This window comes from Microcaecilia unicolor, chromosome 2, assembly GCF_901765095.1.
Source record: "Microcaecilia unicolor chromosome 2, aMicUni1.1, whole genome shotgun sequence".
NCBI classification, from domain to species: domain Eukaryota; kingdom Metazoa; phylum Chordata; class Amphibia; order Gymnophiona; family Siphonopidae; genus Microcaecilia; species Microcaecilia unicolor.
The window spans coordinates 110,679,725-110,702,550 of record NC_044032.1 but is presented as its reverse complement, the minus strand read 5'-3'; the positions used below and the strand labels follow the sequence as shown (position 1 = coordinate 110,702,550).

General features: G+C 42.5%; 1 protein-coding gene across 2 annotated transcripts in view; it reads right to left on the bottom strand.

The window, feature by feature from the left end:
- The window catches only part of MAST4 (microtubule associated serine/threonine kinase family member 4), a 905,366-nt gene that overhangs the window by 500,352 nt on the left and 382,188 nt on the right, over positions 1-22,826 (bottom strand). For both annotated transcript variants that reach the window (XM_030193210.1, XM_030193211.1), the window contains exon 4: positions 14,718-14,749. In XM_030193210.1, coding sequence (XP_030049070.1) covers positions 14,718-14,749 — 32 coding nt within the window. The remainder of the gene's footprint in view (positions 1-14,717; positions 14,750-22,826) is intronic.

Below are 22,826 nucleotides of genomic sequence, written 5' to 3'. Positions count from 1 at the left end.
CTATGTCGGAGTTTCACTGAAGCCAGCCTGGCATTGCAGCAGGGATAGACTGTACAAGTTCTGCCGGAGCCTGGCATCACAAGCAGTAGGAAGAGAGGAAGAGGTATGAATTTTACAGAACAAAGGATTACTACTACATTACTATAAGACTGAGCAAGGAAGGAAAACAGGAAAGAAGTACCATGCAGACAATGAAGAAAGAAAGTGAAATGCAAATAAAAATACCCTGGGAAGAAGTCAATATTGCAAATGGGGGGCACCTCAATGCAGCACGAGAACAGCCTATTCTATAACAGCATCTGGGCATTAGATGCCATTGTTGTATTTAACCTAGTATCGGCACACCTTACATTTACACGTGCAGAGAAGGGCGCCAAAAATGATAAAGGGGATGGGACAACTTCCTTATGAGGAAAGGCTAAAGCGGCTAGGACTCTTCAGCTTGGAGAAAAGACGGCTGAGAGGAGATATGATAGAGGTCTATAAAATAATGAGTGGAGTGAACAGGGAGACGTGAATCGCTTGTTTACTCTTTCCAAAAATACTAGGACTAGGGGAAATGCGATGAAGCTACAAAGTAGTAAATTTAAAATGAATCGGATTAAGTTTTTCTTCACTCAATGTATAATTAAACTCTGGAATTCATTGCCAGAGAATGTGGTAAAGGTGGTTAGCTTAGCAGAGTTTTGGACGGCTTCCTAAAGGAGAAGTCCAAAGACCATTATTAAATTGGAGAAAATCCACTATTTCTGGGATAAGCAGTATACAATGTTTTTGAACTTTTTTGGGATCTTGCCAGGTATTTGTGACCTGGATTGGCCACGGTTGGAAACAGGATGCTGGGCTTGATGAACCTTCGGTCTGTCCCAGTATGGCAATACTTATGTACTTATGTATGTACTTATGTAGTTCCACCAGCCATAGATCAGGTATAAATGCGATTGTGTACATGTGGCAGGGACATACATGACTTATGATATTCTGTAAGTTATGCACATAGGAGGGAGACATTCGTATGCTCCAACCATGCTCTGCCTATGTATATGTCCCCTTTGCATTATGTGCACCATTACTGCTGGAACTTTCACGGGTAAGTGCACATGTGCATGTGTATGTACTAGTATTCTGAACACTTACGCATGCAAAGGGTGCCTAAATGCAGACATCCAGTTATAGAATTACCCTTATTTATTTACTTTTTTCATGTATTTATTTTAAATACTTATAGTCCACATGCATACTAGGCGAATTACAAAGAAAAAAGAAACCACACACAATAAAAACAATAAGAACTAAACAATACAAAAACCTATCCCCACTTAAGCCTCTTTCTACTAACATATCTAAACATTTTAAAAATAACTACACAAACAAATGTGTCATATTTCTTTAGAGACAAAGCAGCCACTAATCATGTACAGCACCCACTTTGGGCTCAAGCCAACCCAAAATTCTTGCATAATTGTTATTGACTGGTTGGAGATCCCCAAGCCCCACCAGCTGCTGGGGTCCTCCGGTAGCAAGCACAGCTCCCTTTCCTACTTGATCCAGCCAATGGCACTTTGGTTTACACACTGTTATTGCACTGGCCTCCCCTTGCCACACACACTCAGTTTTCATGCATGCATGAAAACCAAGCATACGCAGGGGGTGAGGCAGGGCAATGGCAGTGTGTGAACAGTGTTGGAGGACCCCTGCAGCTGGTGGGGCTTGGGGATTTCTACCAGCATAAGAGAGCAGGGGTCCTCAGAACGTAATGTTCTGAGTTGGCACGGGAGGAGGGGGGGTGGAGGCTACAGTACATATGTCCACCCGGTTTGCACAGTGGCCCATCCAAAATTTGAGGTCTGGCTATGCCTCTGGTGTACAGCTATCTTTATTGACTTCTAGGAAGACAACACTGGCCGTGTTTCAGCTATATAGCCTGCATCGGGAGTCTTACATAATCCAGAAGTACGACATATATAGCAACTTGTACACTGCTGTATTCAACAGAACCCTAGATTTAATAACCTCTATATTAGCTTTTTGGATTATGTAAGACTCCTGTACATGATCAGTGACTGCTTTGCCATTATTGGTTATCTCCTTTCTGTGTGCTGAGATTTGTGAAGTCTGGTTCTTTTTTTTCTTTGCTGCGTGACTCTTACAATTCTTTAGCATGTAAGATTTTGGTGATCCAGAGGAACAACCCCCCATATTTTGCACAGCTATTTCAAATGGGAAGATGTTCACTCCCTCTGACACAAAATGTACCATTTGTCTCAACAGACACGGGTACAGCAACTGATCATGTCTTATTGCTGTAGAGCACAGCACGACTCTTTTATTAAAACAAATATTACTTTAAGAACGCTTAAGTTCGTGTCTAGTTTTACTCTGTTGCATTTTTCCCTAACAGGAAAACTCCGTCATATATTATCCGAGTCCAGCCAATAAAGATGTTGATTTAAGAGATCGTGTGTAAACTTTAATGAAATTTTTTGGAGAACAGGGAGTCACTTGAAATTATGTTTCCCGCTGTTAAATCTGATGTGGTTAGTTCTTTGTGTGATTTTCTAGTTAGCACATTGTGATGAGGTTATGTTATTTCTTCCCCCCCCCCCCCCCCCCCCCACCAAATGCATAATGACTTTCATGATGATTATAAAAACAGCAGCTGGCAAAGAAGAAAAAAAAAAAGAGGATAAAGGCAAAGCAGTTACCAGAGGAGAAATAAAACACTACACATTACAAAGTTGCTTTTCCACTATCAAGCATGAAAGCAATACAGTTCAACCTCAATTTCATTAACTGTCATTGGATTAATTAAGAAAATGAAAATCGCCAAAGGTGGTCAATTAAGACAGCTCTAAAGAGGGAACACTGATTCTATGTCATGAACCAAAACTCACAGTTTGCACTTTTTAACATGCATGGAAAAGTTGTAAATCTAGGTATTACCAACCCAACTACATATAGTGACATTTCAGGTTTTTTCCCTTTGTTTTTCTAAATTCTCATCTTAATGTAGCCTTGTTCTCAGCTTGACTTTTTCAAGAGATACAGTACTACAAGAACCAAAATTATACTAAAGCAACATAACATAAATTTATACTAAAGGAAAAAGGTTGAATCCAACTTTAAATACATGACGTTATTTTAGTGACACAGACAACTACCAATCACATACTGGATCAAAATACTTATCCCACTTTTTAAATCTACAAATGAATTAGAGAAAAGTGTCTCCTTGTAATTGAATGCCATTTAATGCTTGTATAAGACAGATCTAAGCCACTGATCAGGAAGACAGGCCAAGAAAAAACAAGACTGGTTCCTCATACAAGATATTTACAGCTTGAATCTCTCATGAAAGAACTGGAGGAAATGAGAGAGGAAGTGGCAAGGTTAAGAAGCATCTGTGGCAATGAGAAACAGGTTGATGAAATGCTTCATAAAGCATCCAAAATCTCCAGCAGTATGAAAGAAGCAGCTGTGCTAAAGACAACTGGACACAGATAACCAGACCCTCCAGGACTGATACCAGAACTACACCTGTCCTCGAACTGAAGGACTGGTATGCAGCCTTAGAAGTGGAGCAGGTGAGAGCATCCCAGGAACAGGAGGAACCGAAACCCAAGATCCCCCAAGTTGCTGGATCAGTGAACACTAGGAAGTGAAAAGTAGTGGTGGTCAGTGATTCTCTTCTGAGAGGTACAGAGGTATCTACCAACCAGACATGATGTCCTCGGAGGTGTGATGACTGACAGGTGGTAAGATTGAGATGTTATGGAAAGTTTGTTGAGACTCATCAAGCCTACTATTATCTGATGATGCTCACCCATGTTGGCATGAATGATACTGCTAGGTAACCCTCCAAATGTATCAAATATGATTTCATGTCTTAGGGAGAGAGGATGAAGCAGATAGGTGTGCAGGTCAATCCTCCCTGTTGCAGGCAAAGGCCAAGGCAGAGAAACTCAAATCCTGAACATGAATGTATGGCTATGCAGATGGTGTCATTGAGAGTGTTCCATTTTTCTGGACCATGGGATAATACTCCAAGGGTTGTTGAACAAAGATGGTGTCCATCTACCAAAGAAACAAAGAAATGTATCCAGCAGCAGACTGGCTAACATGCTGAACAGGGCTTTAAACTAGAATCATTGGGGCTGGGAAGTAACAACCCTCAGGTAAGTAACTCCAGTGAACTATTGTTTCATTTTCCTTTCCTATTTTAATTAATGGCTTTCCTTATTTAAATTTTAATATTAATTTATATATCTTACATAAACCGCTTTGATGTATGCTTACAAAAAATGGTATAGTAAATAAAATAAACCATAAACACTATATGCATTATAGCGATGGGAAAAAAGAGGCAAAATCTTGAAAGCGGTGTATACTAATACCCGTAGTGTGAGAAATAAGGTTCTGGATCTAGAATCTATGATGGAAGAAGCTGATATGGATTTACACTCAGTCACAGAAACATGGTTCATGGAGAACCATGAATGAGATGTAATCTGTTCAGGAAGAATAGGGTAGGAAGAAGGGGAGGTATAGCATTATATGTTATAGAAAATATTAAAGCAACAGAGTTGCAGGACTTACAGCAGGTTAAGGAAGATACCCTGAAGGCTCATCTGAAAAGAGGAAGTGGAAAGCCTATTCATAATGGTGTGATTATACCTCATTCACTGGCAGAAGTGAACAGAGATTTAATTGAAGAGATTCAAAATATAGTTTTAATATACCAAAAGAAAATTAGAATTGCAATACTGGGACACACCAAAGGTCCATCAAGCCCAGTATTCTGTTTCCAACAGTGACCAATCCAGGATACAAGAACCTGGCAAGATCCCAAAACAGTACAATACAGTTTATTCTGCTTACCCTAGAAATAAGCAGTGAATTTTCCCCAAGCCCATCTTAATAATGGCTTATGGACTTTTCTTTTAGGAAGCTATCCAAACCTTTTTTAAACCCCACTAAGCTAACTGCTTTTACTACATTCTCTGGCAACAAATTCCAGATTTTATTTACATGTTGAATGAAGAAATATTTTCTCAGATTCATTTCAAATTTACTACTTTGTAACTTCATTGCGTGCCCCCTAGTCCTAGTATTTTTGGAAAGAGTAAGCAAGCAATTCACATCTATCCGTTCCACTCCACTCATTATTTTATAGGCCTCTATTATATCTCCCCTCAGCTACTTTTCTCCAAGCTGAAGAGCCCTAGCAGCTTTAGCCTTTCTTCATAGGGAAGTCATCCCATCCACTTTATCATTTTCATTGCCCTTCTTCTGCACCTTTTCTAATTCCATTATATCTTTTTTGAGCTGCAGTGACCAGAATTGCACACAATATTTGAGGTGCAGTCACACCATGGAACGTTACAAAGGTATTATAACATCCTCATTTTTGTTTTCCATTCTTTTCCTAATAATACCTAACATATTGGATTTCCAGGATGTACTGTCACTGTCAGGTTGGAAGAGGCACAGAATACAACCCAAGATCAGTACAGGGTTTATGTTGTTTCAGAACAGCTCTGAAAAACTAGTTAGAACTACCAAAATCAGACTCTAAACAGGACTTTAAAAAAAAACCTGTTGCAAGCAATTCTGTATTTTTTTCACATTATCAGGCAGATGAAAGATAACAGAACATCTGAAGGGAATACTCCATTTTTACCATTGCTTTCAGTGGTGCACCTACATTCTAAAAGTCTTGCAGACAATACCTTTTCATAGAAAAGAATAATTAGGTCTGGTCTGGTGCTCAGTGTCAATTATGTGTGCTGCTGTGTGCAAGATCTACACTGAATTCTCAGGCATGCTGCAGAGACAATAGTCACAACCCTTACAGGCCATAGAGTATAGAGGTACCAGAGAAGGCCATGGTCTGCCACCCCTGGCCAAGGACTGTCATTCCAATGGCTGAGCAAGACTGGAGTAGTTTATAAAATAAGGTTAAGGTAAAGGCCCCAGATAGTAATACATGAAGGCCCATGATGCAGAAGTCAAAAAGACGTTGGATCCAAAGGATTTGGAAAGCCAAAGAAGGTACTAATTGCTAGGCCAAAAAAAAAAAAAGTAAAATTACTTTTGCAATTTTGAAAGTTGCAGTCTTTATAGATCTGGTTGCATGCATGAAGTCAATCGAATTATACCTATAGTCATAAAATGACATATATTAGCAGAGCCATGAGATTTGAGCACCCACTTTTCACAATGTTTTCTTCCATTAGTTGGATGGTGCTTTGAGAGTCACAATTTTTTTTTTTTTGCTATCCGATCTGTTTTCTGACATAGAAAAAAGTCATATATTTTGTGACTTTGTTGAAGTTTGATTCCTTAACACTGCCTTGAAACTTACACCACAGTCCTTCTGTACATTTCTGTATACAGTTTACAACACTGGGCCTAAGGTATGAAGAGTGTAACATATGACTATGCCGAAGATGACAACTTGAGGGCAGTAAAGAACACCAGAAACCACAGCACCAACCACAGGCTCTGACAGCCAAACAAACTCATGTACTTCCATATGTCCTTAAATGTGTTTTACAAAAGGCTCTCCACGGAGCACAGTCTTTTCTAAAGTACAAAGGATGACCCAATTTTTGGAAAATCAGATTGTTCACTATTAGCAAAAAGTGCCAGATTCACAGAACTGGTACAGCACAGACAGTGCAAATTTCCCTATTGAACCATGCCACTGGACCTCCAAGCATTCTGGGCACAGACCCTCTCTATCACAAAGACAGGATAATTCAGTCTCCAGGCTTATGCAATTTTTGATATTTCTGCTGAGACTGCAAAGAGCAGAGCCAATTAATATGAAATATACTTGGTTTTGGTGATAGGAACTGAGACCGCCAATTAATTTCACCTGGACCACCCAGTAGCTTTCAGGGTATAATAGCTTCTGTTATTTACCTGAGCCAGGATTTTAATCTGTGAAAAGTGTAACCTTGTAACAAATTTTGTATTATATTATACATATTTCATGCAGTTAGGTAGGTAAGGACAGAACAGATACAGAGAAGCATAATTAAAGTTGAAAACCAGTTACAAAAAAGGGACATTTACCCTAAAACAATAGATCCTTAAACTAAAATCCAAAAGTATAACTTATTCAAAATTTAAATTAAAAAAAAGATATAACATACATTAACATGCAACATTTTAAAATGATAACATAAATCCAGAAAAATATACCCAAACACCAGTTCAGCTCTCAGTACCTAGCCTGGTCATTAGCATCTCTGTGAACACCATTTTGCAAATTGTCAAAATTTATTCCATGAATATAAAGCTAAAATATGCAACAGACATCCACAATGCATCCTGAAATTATTATTTGCTTTGTGAGCACATCATATAGCCCACTACTTAAAATGCTAATGCAAATGCCTGGCTGTCCTTGCTTCTCATATTTGGGGTTGTTTTATGGTGGGTTTTTATTGTTTGGCAAGGGAGCCCCTCAATGTTCTTATTGTAAATTACAACTACCATAATTAAGCAAAATATTTCCATTTCAAATGTTAGTATATTACCTAGACTTATTATTTGCATTCCTACAATCAATGTTTAGATAGGATCCGACAACAACAGCACATGAATGCTTCTGTCCACTTGTATTTCTTTCATTAAGGGGTTAGGCACTAAAGCGTGCCTAATGCAGCCTTTATGGCCTAACGCAGGATGCACTGTGTCCTGCATTAGTTTTGCCGTCTGTGCGTGCTAACCGCACATTAAAATTGTTTAAAAAATTTTTTTTCAGGGAGCATGACAGTTTAGAGAGTGGCCACTCCTGCACTAACCAGTTAGCACCTCTACACTGCCGTGCACTAACTGGTTAGCGTACAGTTACTACTACTACGTACTACTAAACATTTCTAGTGCGCTACTAGGGTTACGCAGCACTGTACAATTTAACAAGTTAACATGCAAGAAATTGAAGAGAGTCCTTTATTATGCATGCACTAGAAATGGGATTAGCACCCAGGAAGTCCCACATTAGGGTGTGCAAAGGCTATTTACTAGTGCAGCTTAGTAAAAAGGGCCTCTAAATGTCCTTATCCAAAAGAATATGGGTGTTATCCTGCCAAGTGGGCACCTCCATTTAGATTCCTCAATGCCATGCAGTGAAAGTCTATTCTATAATGGCTTCTGGGTGCCCTGATTGCAAGATAGAATACTAGTATAACCCGACATCAGAATGGCTAGTTACACCAGTATTAGACCTGATATAACTACTGTCACATAAATGCAGTGGAGATGCACATAACTCACAGTATTTTGTAAGTTACAAGCAGAAATGATAGCTCCTCCCATGCACTTTCCAAGAAAACATCCCCCTAGTCACTCTGCTGCCACTAGAGCGTATAAATGTACAGAATATAAGCATGTCGTGGTAAGCGTACATTTACATAAGTCACATGTATCTGCTGACTCCCACTTATAGAATTATCCTTGACATGTCTGGAAAGTGGAGAACAAAAAAAAGCCACAACTTTGTCGCAGTTCTATACATACTTCATATAAAAATTTGGTGGATTTTGAACTACTAAAATTATTCTCAAAATACGTGTCTACTTATTTAATCTCTATTAATACTACAAGTGCAGTACACCAATGCTCCACCTGCCTGAAAGTACATCGCATGTGCTTCTTGTAGCAACTCTAGGTTCTAATTATTGGTCTGCATCTCTCTCTGACAGATAAATTCAATGAACAACGAGCTGTGAAAAGCCAAGTCTGATTAACTAATTTGACTTTTCCCACAACACATTTTTTTCTCTTTGGGGAAGAGGGAAATTGTTGGCTAGAGTCTGAATCAGGCTCCATGGTTTCTAGTTGTGTGGATGGCGACATGATTCAAGTAGTTGCAGAGTTCCATGTTCCATTCTTAGATTGCACACACAGGTCTCAACAGAAGAGCCTTAAAATGGTTTATCATGCCATATATTAGACAGTGAAAGCTCAATTTAAACTATATACACATATAATAGGACATTTACATATATATTGTTATGGATTTCTGTACAGCAACCACATAACCTCTTTTATGACTTTCTTGGGGAAAACAGACAACTAGGAATAAGATATTCTGAAACGATTATTGATATTCTCTCAATAAAATCAGGAACTGGACAACTTAATGAAAAGCACAAATTTTATGCAGCTGGGCCACAATTTTTGCTACCATGTAATTAATTGACATCATTAAAAGAAACAAATTCCAACACAAGGTTCACCCGCTGATCTAGGACGAGTGAACAGTCAGACATATAAGATCACAACACATGGAACACGCTTCAAGTTCTTACTTTTGGCAAACAATATGTATGCAGCACAAGAGTGTATTACATGTAGTTCAATCATGCAAGAAGGGTTTTATAGCCAAACTCATACAGTAGTCTATTCATCAAACTGTAACACAAGTTAACATGCATTAAACCAAATAGGACCCACTGCAAATAACAGGAACAGTGGTAAATAAAATGCATTGTGTGTAGCAGCTTGATAAATAGAACACATAAGTAGCAGAAGATCCAACTCAATTGAATTCTCTTCCGGAGGAGAAACACATCTGGATATATTCCATATTTAACTCTACACCAATGACACAAGTCTTTGGCAGAGCCCTTCACAAGAAGTAAGCAAGAAGGATGACTGCCAAGACCACCAAGCCACACTTCTGAATCAATTTTTCAGCCTTCAAACGTAGAAGCCCATAAGAAAGAGGCCAATGAAAACAACACTGAACTGGGGTGCCATTTTTTTCCATGAACTGACCTGCCTTCTGATTACTATAATTAATCCTAGGATTCCCTGTTGTTACAGTCTTTACACCCAAGCTCTTCAGATGGTAGATCCCTATACTGCCCTGCAAAGACAGAAGAAGTCTTCCATTCTGGCTGATTTGTGGGAAAATAGAAAAAAAACATGTTTTGCTTTGTTTCTCTGCAATGAGCACACTGCTTTTTGCTTCTGAAATATCAAGGATCCTGAAAAGGTTATCCAGAAATCCAATGTACATTATGATGGAACATACCTCCTAGATTACAGACAGACACTTAACTTATTTTTTTTAGTGTAAGTGGACTTGCTTCTTTCTGCCATTGCAGGGCAGTATAGTTTTTATGTGGTGCCTGTTTAAATCTATGTTTATCTTTGACTTTGAATTCTTATTTACTGTTTCCGAATTTCATATTTTAAAATATAGACAAATTCAACTGGAAAAAAATCCTTTTGATAATATCCTGAAGTGGAGATATAGGCCTGATGTTCAAAAGCATTTATCCATATAGGACTAGATTCTGTAAATGGTGCCTAAATTTGGGCACCATTTATAGAATAGCACGCATCAAACTCTTGGTATGAGGATTCTTTACTGAATGCTTCTGACCTGCCCATGTTCCTCCCATGGTCAAGCCCCCTCTTGAGCTGCATATTGAAATATTTACACGTGCATTTTTATAGGATAGCACTTAATGTGCATAAATCCAAACTGTTGCCTATTAACGCCAATAATTGATTGTTAATCCCAATTATTGGCGCTAATTGGCTCTTTAATTAAATTCCACACAAAAATTGAGTGCACACCCAAATTTCTGGGTACAATTTTCTGCGCCATATATAAAATCTGGGGGAAAGCAGACAGCCACTGCACAAATATGCCCTATCCATGAATTTTAAGCTGTTCTATCTGGATAGTGCCAAAGCGGTCTGTAAGAAATCTCAGCGGTACTATCTGAAGATAGTGTTGGGGTGGAGCATGGACATTCCACGTAACTCTACAGATAGTTGGCCATTCTCATACACTGTCTGTACAGCAATATGGTTTAATTTAGGCCAACACAAAAGTTTTCCTAAATTAAATCATATAATTATATGGATAGTGGATGAATATTGCTGTTACATACGTAGCTGGTATCGGTCAGTAGTCTCTACTTACATTTAGTGCCACTCACTCTATGGTTAGTGACACTAAATATATATAATAGGCTTAAACTCCATGACTGGTGTTTAAAATAAACACAATGGATGGAGATAAAATGTCACAATAATGCTAATTTCAAAAAATAGGAGGACAAAGACATGAGAAGCCCAAAACGAACCAGAAGCCCAAAAAAAACATATGATTTGTTTTAATGTCTTTTTTAAATGGCTACTTGTTTGAATCATTGGTCAAAAAACTTCCTCTCTGAACATTATTTTGATATTTATCTTATTCTTTACTCATTTATATATATGATAAGATTGTTGACATTTTATCTTGATCCATTGAGTTGATTGTCAGATACCCAAAATAATTGGTGTTCAAGTTACATCTCTTCATGTTGGTGTTTAAAATACACACCATAGTGTTTGAATATTGACCTGATAATTCAGGGGTGGGCAACCTACATACACAGAAGGCCACATAAACGTCAGAGCAATTCCAAGCAGGCCACAACATTACATAACGTTGGAATTGGAAACAGACCTTTTGTGATAAGTAAAAATGTTCTGCTCCCATATTCACGGAGGCAGGTTTATATGTATATGTGAGACACTGGTATAGCCGAATTTGGTCCCTGTGCTCGTTAGATAGGATAGGACTACAAAGTGATGCAATTGTCGTTCTCTTGTGATGGGCTCTTCCTGGGCACCCGTCTCTGTTCCTTGTGCCTTGTGGGACTTTTCCTATTGGCTGGCCTTTGTCCCTGTGTATGCTGGGCTGTATCCCACCCCTTCTCTTTCCATTTGGGGTTGACAGTGCATCTGTTGTATGGTTTTCCTAAGAACTGTAAGCTGACTTTGCTGTACCTGTTACCAGTGGTGTACCAAGGGAGGGGCGGTGGGGGCGGTCCGCCCCGGGTGTCGGCGGGTGGGGGGGTGCTCCGTCGTCTCCTGCTACCATCCTGCGTTTTTTAAAAAATCCATGCAGCGACGCAGGCAGCGCCTCGTGTCTGCCCTGCAGTGTGCTGTCAAAAGAGAAAATCGCTTTGCCGGCGTCGGGCTTTCTCTCGCTATGTCCCGCCCTCAAGGAAATAGGAAGTTACCTCAAAAGTGGGCGGGACATAGCGAGAGAAAGCCCGACGCCGGCAAAGCAATTTTCTTTTTTGACAGCACACTGCAGGGCAGACACGAGGCGCTGCCTGCGTCGCTGCATGGATTTAAAAAGAAAAACGCAGGATGGTGGCAGGAGAAGAGGGCTCTGTCGCTCTCCACGGAGGGGGGGGGGGCTCAGATGGGAGAAGGAGGTGGGGGAGCTCAGAGGGGAGAAGGGAATTGGGGAGGGGTGAGGGGAGCTCAGAGGGGTCCGCAGAAGGGAGAAGGGAACTCAGAGGGGTTCTCAGAGGGGAGAAGGGAACTGGGGAGAAGGGAACTGGGGAGGGGTGGGGGTGCTCAGAGGGGAGAAGGGGATTGGGGAGGGGTGGGGGTGCTCAGAGGGGAGAAGGGGTCTGAAGCTGGAACTGGGGTCCGACAAGGGGGCAGGAGGGAGAATGGGTCCATGCCTGGGGCAGGTGGGAGAATGGGTCTGGGGCTGAAAAGGGGGGTTGCAAAGCATGTGGTGGATGAAGTGGGCTGGAACTGGGGGCTGAAAAGGAGGGTATTTGGGATAAGGGGGCTAGTCCTAGAACTGTGGGCTGAAACGGGGCAGGGGCTGAAACTGTGGGCTTTATAGGGGACAGGGAGAACTGGCTGGGGCTGAAGCTCAGGACTGGTGAGAGAAAAGGGCTGGGGTTGAAACTAGGGGCTGAAAAGGGGACAGGGAGAAGTGGCTGGGGGCTGAAGCTCAGGACTGATGGGAGAAAAGGGCTGGGGACTGGTGGGATAGTGGGGCTGAAAAGGGGGGCCGGTGGGAGATGTGGGCTGGGGCTGGAACTAGGGGCAGGTGGAACTGGGGGCTGAAAAGGGGGGGGGGCAGAGAGAGAGGGGACAACAGACCCTGGAAGGAAGTGGGGAGCATGAGGGAGGGCAGACCCTGGATGGATGGGAGAGGGAGGGCAGACGGATTGAAGGGGCAGAGAGAAAGGTCAGATGGTGGGTGGAAGGGGGAGAAAGAAAGAAGGCAGACTGGGGCAAATGGTAGATGGAAGGGAGAGAGGGCAGACAGTGGATAGAAGGGGTAGAGAGAGAGAGGGCAGACAGTGGATGGAAGGGACATTAGAGAGGGCAGACACTGGATGGCAGAGAGAGAGCAAAGACAGATCCTGGATGGAAGGAAGACAGTGAAAAGAAGATGAAAGCAGAAACCAGAGACAACAAACTGTAAATATATATTTTTATTATTTTGCTTTAGGATATAGTATTGTAGCTGTGTTGTTTATAAATAGAACATGTAAATAAGGTAATCTTTTTATTGGACTAATTTTAATACATTTTGACTTAACTTTCAGAGAACAAAACCCCCTTCCTCAGGTCAGGATAAGATACTGTAACAGCACTATACTGTACTGACCTGAGGAAGGAGATTTTGGCCTCTGGAAGCTAAATGTATTAGTCCAGTAAAATGGTATTATTTTATTTTCTGTATTTGTTTTATTTCTATTTGTTAATTTGTAAAGTGGTGATTGGTATTTGTTAGTTTTTTCAAATTTACATCTGCTGTCTTTATATTTTGCACAGTACTAGAGGACATTTTCTGTTTCTGTGGTGTTGCATTGTATACAGAGTCTGGCATCGGGGGTTCAGTTTAATTTTTGCCTAAATAGAAAGTTTATGATTACTTATCCTATAGTGGATTAGGGTGTATCTGTGTTTGTGAAAAAGACATGGCTTTCAGTTGGCATTGACTGTGCAGGATCTACGATCTGTACTGTTCTGTCTGGTTTCGTTTTACAATAGGTGAATTGATGTTCTAGTGCTCACTGTAGTGTTTAAGATGCTTTCCTTTTCCTTGTGTGACTCGTAGAAATGACTGCTTATGGTATGGTAGAATTGCTCTATAGGTCCTGAGTGTTTTGTATTCTCGGTATGCCTAGTACTGGATTTGGGGGGGGGGGGGGGGGGGTGTTAAAAAATGACCAGCCCCGGGTGTCAACTACCCTAGGTACGCCACTGCCTGTTGCATACTCTCCTTTCAAGCTATTGTAAAATAACCCAAGTTTTTACCAGTTTAAATGTATTCATAGCATCTACTCTCTCAGCATGGTGCTGAGATCTCCCAGCTCCCCTTGTATATAGAGTGAGCTGCTAAAGAACAGACTCCTAGTTCTACAAGAGTAGACACTCTTGTCTAGCACATCTAACCGAAAGTTAATTCCTTTTGTTTGAATTTGCATTAGTTCAAGAGTTCCGAGTCTTCATACACTGCTTATTTGCATTCTAGTCTCCTGAGTAGAGAGAGCCTATCAGGAGAGAGAGAGCAAAACAAAAAATGTAACTAAAAATGAGACAAATTGCTAGTGTAGACGTTCTGAAAATATTTGTGGAATACAGTATTTTAAACCACCAAAACTCTGATTAATAACATTTTCTATGTATACTTCCTATGGTCTTGTGGGCCACATAAAATTCAATGTTGTCCACCCCTGACACAGTTCTTTGTAAAAAAAAAAAAGGTCGGTGAAAGTTGCAACCAATGAGTTTCATTTAGTTGCATTTAATACTGGATCCTTTTGTATTAATTTATAAAATGTCATCTTTATATAGACATATGAGAAGTATTTAAAAAAAGCTGTCCGAGCCACATCACAATCATTATATCAAAGGAAAGTTTTGCTACTTACAAACTTCCTCTTCTTGGAAGGCTCAACTCCTTCTGCAATAGATTAGAAAAAAAATACATTATATTCAAAGAGAAAATTCTTCTTCAAACAGCATAACCGTTTTTAAAGCAGAAAAGAAATGCGTATTTAAAGAAGCACAACTATAAAACATGAGTTTTTAATTCAGTCTATCTTGATTTTTACTGCATGCTTTAAAAAATGTAAATATCTGAAGCTTTTAAAGGTACCTTCAGCTTAGCCACTTTCACCACTCAAAGTTAGAATGTAAGTATATGTCATGAAAAATAACATCTTAATCTAGTACTAACAAATCAAATAAATGAAATAGGAAGACTTGAATAGATAATACTCCAGAGGAAAAGAAGGACAGGGGGATAGAGGAAAAGAAGGACAGGGCGATATGATATAGGCATTTAAATACTTCAAAAGGTATTAATTTATAAACATGTTTTCAGTGACAGGAAAATGGTAGAACTAGAGTACGTGAATTGAGGTTGCAGGAAGGTAGGCTTAGAAGCAATATGATGAAATACTTTTTCACCACAGGGTGGTGGACGCCTGAAATATCCTCATGATAGAGGCAGTCGGGACAAAAACAATGAAAGAATTCGAAAACATTTGGGATAAATACAGAGGATCCTTTACAGAAAAAGGATGTAAATGCAAGGGATTAACACAGAAAATCTCTCTAGAGGATAGAATGAAATAAAAAAATTAAATGACCTTCACATTTCAAATAGGGCCTTGCCGGGCCGACTAGATATACTACTACTACTTGACATTTCTATAGCGCTACTAGGGTTACGCAGCGCTGTACAATTTAACAAAAAAGGGGCAGTCCCTGCTCAAAGGAGCTTATAATCTAAAGGACAAAATGGCAAGTTGGGGTAGTCTAGATTTCTTGAATAGTGGTTAGGTGCCAAAGGCGACATTGAAGAGATATACAGGATCTTTATCTGCCATCATTTACTATGTTGCTATGTAAAGCTCTCTTTTATTAAGCTGTGTTACAATTCCACATGTACCACCATATGAATGACCAGAATTAATGTGCTGTAACTGGAAAGCCTCTGAGTTAAAGTGGTGGGAATCTTCCCATACATTTAAAACTGAGACAATTCACTTAGGCCCAGAATCAGTAAATGGCGCCCAAATTTGGGTAGACAGACAACCAAACAGCAGCAGCAATCCAAGTAAGGACAAACACAGCACAAGTATATCCAAATGTCAACTTTAATGGAAAAAAAGGACCCAACCTGACCAAGTTTCGGAAAAACAGTCATCAGGGGTCACACGGGTTTCCACAATAAATTCACAGATTCAAAGCATGTACTGCAATACCCGCATTTAAAAGAAAAATGAGGTCCAATGTCAAAAGTAAAAAGAATGCAGCCAACAGCATCTGCATAGAAAAGCTCTGTTCCAATTTCAAAAGTCAGTAACCACCAAGCCTCCAGCCTGCCTTTAAAACTGTGCTTTTTGAATTTGGGCTGGAAACTTGGTGGTTACTGACTTTTGAAATTGGACCAGAGCTTTTTCTATGAAGATGCTATTAGCTGCATTCTTTCACTTTTGACATTGAACTTCATTTTTCTTTTAAACTAGATGTACCCTCTGGAATTGCTCAGTGATAGGTTAGTACTTTGTAATTTTGTGTGTAATAACACTGTATAATTATATATTTCTTACTCGTTTATGATGGTTGTTACATTTAGTTTGATGTCTTTAATGCGATCAGCTTGTGTTTGTCTTTGGTACTGAAGTCGTATATCATTTTCTTGTTGGTTTTCAATACTTTTTATTTGAGCTTGCCTTTCCCTTTGGTATGCACAAGTCGTCTTTGATTTTCAACTGGCGTTTCATCAATTCTTAGTTTAGCCTGCCTTTTTCACTGATATGTAAACCGTATTTCATTTTCCATTGTAGTTTCAACCACCCTGGATAGAAAACAAATTATTTAGTATCTGGATCCATGCCTGGCCCAAAAACTATGGTCTGCTTTAAATATATTCTACTTTAAGCGAGCCTTAAACATTGACAGTGCTGAGGGGTGTGTGAAAATGGGTGTGTAAAAATTGCTGAGTGGGGGGTGTACTGCTGAGAGTGAGTGTGAATGGGTATGTTAGAATCAGGGCCAACGAGAGGGGGGTGGGGGGGCAAAATTCCCCAGACCCAGGACTCCAAGGAGGGCCCAGCGCCAGGGTCTCTCACCCTCTCCTGCTCCCAGGCCGCCGGCGCCTACCCTCAGCTCCCTTCTTTCTGCCACTCGGTCCCCTGCATTAAAAAAAAAATCTTGAAATCAGCAGAGCAGTGCTTTCTGTGTGAAAGCAGCAGATTGCCTCAGGCAGGCCTTCCCTCACTGTGTTCTGCCCTCGCGGAAATAGGAAATTACATCAGAGGAGGGCGGGACACAAGGAAGGAAAGCCCACCTGAGGCAATCTGCCGCTTTCACACAGAAGGAGCTGCTCTGCCGATTTCAAGATTTTTTTTTTTTTTTTAATGAAGGGGGTCGGATGGCAGACAGAAGGGAGCTGAGGGAAGGTAGGTGGAGACTGGGGTCTGCGGTGCCGGCGGCCTGGGAGCAGGAGAGGGAGGCAACAGCAGTAGCGATTTGGGGGAGGTGGGGGCGGTGGCCTTGCCCCGGGCCCGACTCAGTCTCTCGGCGGCCCTGGGTGAGGGTGTGCTACTGAGTTCTACAGTTGAGGGGAGGTGTGAGAATGGGCGAGTGAGAATGGGGGTGTGGTACTGAGGGCGTGAGAATATGTGAGTGGGGGTGTACTAATGGGGGGGGTGAGAATGAATGTGAATAGGGTATGCTACTAAGGAGATGTGAGAATGGGTGAGTGTGAGTGAGTGTACTGCTGAGGATTGAGTATGAAAATGAATGAGTGTGAATGGGGGTGTACTGCTGAGGGGTGAGTGTGCGTGGAGATGTGCTACTGAGGGGTGTGTGATTGGGGTTGTTTTGCTGAGGGGTGTGAAAGGGTGACATTGACAATGAGTTTAATACTCCCTTAAATCAGAAAATGTGGAGACTGCATCCCTACCTAGCACTAACTTTTCTTTGATCAATTTTTTAAGGTTGATTTTCTTGATTAGTTGTTTCTTTCAATCTAGCAAGTGACTGCTGTTTGGATTTCACCGTTTTCCTGTCAAAACACAGCCTTCTTTTCAAGGGCATATTGAAATTCAGTTTCCCGCCCTTTTCGAGGTGCGTTCCCCTGGTGGAGTAGTGAATTCATGCACACACAGGTATTTCCAAGCCTGACCCCAATACTTTCATCCCTACCCTGTTCCCACCAGTCTCTGAACCTCCCTTGTACTAAAATTGTTAGGGGAGAGGGTATTAAAGGAAGAGAGAGGGACAACTGTATACAGGGCCGGTCTTAGGCAGATGTGACCGAAGCGACCGCATAGGGCCCCGCGCCTAAGGGGGCCCCGTGCGGCCCACCTCAAGTCTGCCTCGCCTCTCCGACCACTGCCACTGCCCTCCATGTCCAGCGACGCGACTCTCAGGCCTCATTCCCCTGCTCCACCTCCCTCCAGCCGTCTGAGCCCCTCCCCCGTCTGAGCCCCCCTTGGCCGACCCACCAAACGACCCTCTTCTACCACCCGACCCGCCGGCACATCACCTGACCCAGCATTTTTAAAAAAGCTACAAGCGGCAGTGCGCCTCGCGTCTGTAAAAGAAGAAAAGTCGCTTCGTCCATTGGCCGGCCTTCCCTCATGTCCCGCCCTCTGATGTAACTTCCGCAAGGGCGGGACATGAGGGAAGGCCGGCCAATGGACGAAGCAACTTTTCTTCTTTTACAGACGCGAGGCGCACTGCCTCTTGTAGCTTTTTTAAAAATGCTGGGTCAGGTGAGGTGCCGGCGGGTCGGGTGGTAGAAGAGGGTCGTTTGGCGGGTCGGGGAGGGGGGCTCAGGTGGCTGGAGGGAGGGGGAGCAGGGGAACGAGGAGAGTCGCGTCGCTGGACATGGGTGGAGGGCGGGGGGCACAGGAGGGTCGCTGGACATGGGGGGATAGCAGGGGAGGGGGTTCTGGAAATAGGTGGATGGCAGGGGAGGGCAGGGGGCACAGAAGGGTCACTGGACATGGGGGGATAGCAGGGGAGGGGGGTTTCTGGAAATAGGTGGATGGCAGGGGCACAGGAGGGTTGCTGGACATGGGTGGATGGCAGGGGAGGGGGTTTCTGGACATAGGTTGAGGGCAGGGGCACAGGAGGGTCACTGGACATGGGTGGATGGCAGGGGAGGGGGCTTCTGGACATAGGTGGATGGCAGGGGAGGGCAGGGGCACAGGAGGGTCACTGGACATGGGTGGATGGCAGGGGAGGGGGGTTCTGGACATAGGTTGAGGGCAGGGGGCACAGGAGGGTCGCTGTACATGGGTGGATGGCAGGGGAGGGGGTTTCTGGACATAGGTTGAGGGCAGGGGCACAGGAGGGTCGCTGGATATGGGTGGATAGCAGGGGAGGGGGCTTCTGGACATAGGGGGAGGGCAGGGGGTACAGGAGGGTCGCTGGACATGTGTGGATGGCAGGGGAGGGGGTTTCTGGACATAGGTGGATGGCAGGGGAGGGCAGGGGGCACAGGACGGTCACTGGACATGGGTGGATGGCAGGGGAGGGGGTTTCTGGACATAGGTGGAGGGCTGGGGCACAGGAGGGTCCGCTGGACATGGGTGGATGGCAGGGGAGGGGGTTTCTGGACATAGGTGGAGGGCAGGGGGCACAGGAGGGTCGCTGGACATGGGTGGATGGCAGGGTAGGGGTGTTTCTGGACATGGGTGGATGGCAGGGGAGGGGGGTTTCTGGACATGGGTAGATAGCATGGGAGGGGGGTTTCTGGGCATGGGAGGGGGGTTTCTGGACATAGGTGGATGGCAGGGGAGGGCAGAGGGGAAAGGGTGGGGTTGCTGGACATAGATGGATGGCAGGGGGGACAGGAGGGTCGCTGGACATGGGTGGATGGAGAGAGAAGAAATGCTGGACATGGATGGAGGCGAGGGAAGAGTGAGGAAGGAGATGAGGTGAGGGAAAAGAGAGGAGAAAACATGCACATGGATATAGAAAATAGGCAGAAGCTGGATCCACTGGACAGTGAAGTCTGCGGAGGACCCAGCTTTTACTTATGGATGTAGGGCAAGAAATGAAGAAGAAAGGCGGAAATTAAAGAAATAAATGGAAAGGAAGCCCTGGAAACGGAGTTAAGAGGACAGATAGCAGCACAATTGGATACTGAGCCAGCATGATCAGAAAAACAAAGTCACCAGACAACGAAGGTAGAAAAAACTATTTTATTCAGGATTTATTAATTGGAATATGTCAGTTTTTGGAAATGTGCATCTGTGATATTTTTCATGTACGTTTCAATTTTTGTAGTATTGCTGCATGCTGAGTCTGACTTCTTGAGGTAACTTTCCAGTTCAGTATTTTGCCTTCATGTGTTTTTCAGGTGTGATCAAGGAAGGTGCAGTATTCTGCTAGCGTATAGTTTGAATCCCTTTTTGTTTGTTTTTTTTCACTAGGTTGTGCACTGGTGTTTTAGAGCCAGGTGTAATTACAGTTGCCTTTCCACGCCACGCATAAGGTTGTAGCGCGTTCTGTCCTTGGAATTAGTGCTGTTTATGGTTTGTTAAGGTTATGAGTGTGTTTTTGCACAAGTTTGTGTATAGTGTTTTGCAGTGGAGAGATTGTGTGTTGGCCTTACTAAGGTGGCACCAAACATCAGAAAGGGTGTAGAGCCTAAATCATGACACACTACCTCTAAAAGGGTGTTTTGTGGCTCTGCATGAGAATTGTGGTATTATGATCCCTTGCTAGCTTCATATTGTTGACGGTCTGCATTTTCCATATGGCTGGTATATTGGTGTATAAGGTATTAATTGTGACAATTTGTTTTTACTTATTTTTTCTGTGTGTTGTCAGACAGTTATGGATGACAGACAGAGTCGGAGTCTTCTTGAGTCAGAGAGCTGTGGTATATATTTTAAAACAATTTTAATACCTTGGTGGTCTATATGTTTTTATATTGTACATTATATTTCACACATCACTTTATTTTATTGTATATCTTTTCATTTCATTTTTATTTTATTGCATATATGGGTTACAGAGTAATAGGGAAATTTGAAAGTACTGAATCTTTTCTTAATATTTTTCCTTTATTCTCCTTTGTTATGAGAATTGGAACTACTAATTGTAGTGGACTTGAACTGAATAGTTTCTGGGGAGGGGAGGTTTCATGATAGCATTGTGCTTATTATTTCAATCAGTTTTTTTGTACAAGTTTAGCTTCATTTGTCTTTATTTGAAATTTCATAAATAAAAAATGTTCTAAAAATGGAATAATCTTATCAATGGGGTGGAGCTAGGGTAGGGGCGGGGCTACGGTGGGGGCAGGGCTACGGTGAGGCTGGGCTAGGATGGGGCCCCACCAAATTAGTCTGCATAGGGCCCCGCACTTGCTAAGACCGGCCCTGACTGTATAGCTGCTGTCCATGTTTCTCCCCACCAATCTCTTGAGCCCTCACCATGTCCCAAACAGTTTGTCAGTTAGCAACAGCAAGAAAGAACTTTCCGACCTGCAGCCTATTCATTTAGGGTTACCATACGTCTGGTTTTACCCGGACATGTCCTCTTTTTGATGACATGGCCGGGCATCCAGGCGGGTTTTGCCAGCCTGCCCATATGTCTGAATTTTTAGACGAATGGGCAGGCTGGTGGGCCGATGGGCCTCAGGGTGTCCTATCCTCCCCTTCCCTCCTTTATTTATGTATTTATGACATTTATATCCCACATTATCCCAAACAAGTTTGAGTTCAACGTGGCTTACAATAAACAGTATAGGATACATAACAAAGAATAATGCATAAGAAAGTATTCAAAATGGCTGCCGAGAGTTCAAGGGGCGGCCTCACGAGACTTCTGCAGAAGTCTTGCAAGGTCACTTCTTGAACTCTCGGCAGTCATTTTCAATTGGTACCAGGAGCAAGACAGGTCTACAGCCACCCGGGCAGGATGAGGGGGCTCTTTCCTGCCCTGAAGAGGCCACTAGACCACCAGGACACTAAAATAAGATACAGGAGAGGAGGGGTAGTGAATGAATGGAAGGAGGCTGGAAAATTGGGGAGGGGATATACATGGGGGGGAGAGAAAGGGAATCTGGCTTTCTTTGGGGGGGGATCAAAGTGACAGGGGAAGGGTGGGGTGTGACAGAGGGTGGGGCATGTGTCCTCTTTTTCCTTACGGCAAATATGGTACCCCTGTATTCATTTAATGGATAGAGGTATTGTTCCCCCTTGCCTGAGTGCCCCCATGAACTAAATCGCTTCAAACTATACAACAACCTCAGCAACAGCGGGTCGAGTCTGCATGCCGGGTTTGTTGGCCGTAACTCTTTGGGGGTCGGTGGAGTTCGGACATGAACAAACAAAAACAAACGTCTTGCTTTACATATACATATATATATATATATATATATATATATATATATATATATATATATATATATAGATGCAGGTATTGCAGCACATACTTTGAACCTGTGAATGTATTGTGGAAACCTACATACTTTGAACCTGTGAATGTATTGTGGAAACCTACATGACCCCCGATGAAGGTTTTTCTGAAACTTGGACAGGTTGGGTCCTGTTTCCATTAAAGTTGACATCTGGATAAACTCTTGCTGTGTTTGTCCTTCCTTGGATCGCTGCTGCTGTTTGCTTGTCTGTTCTACTTCTACAGTAGACTGTCTCCTGTTTGTTTCTGTCCAAATTAAGGTGCCAGAAAAAAATCAGCACAGAGTACTCTTTATAGAATAGTGCTTAGAGCCCATTCTCATGCCCAAATTTGGGGGCTGGTATTTCCACCAGATGAAATCTGGTGGAAATGCTGGCGCCCAACTCTTGGGATTTGGGCGCAAGAATGCTGGTATTCTATAACCCTGCACACAAATTTTTCAATGCCCCTACCATGTCCCTTTTTGAGTTACATGCTAGGGGATGTAAGCACAAAGGGTTGGAGAACAGCATGCAAGAAGATGCACACGCAAAATCTACTTCATGCCAATTAACTGCAATAATTGATTCAATTTATTGCTAATTAAT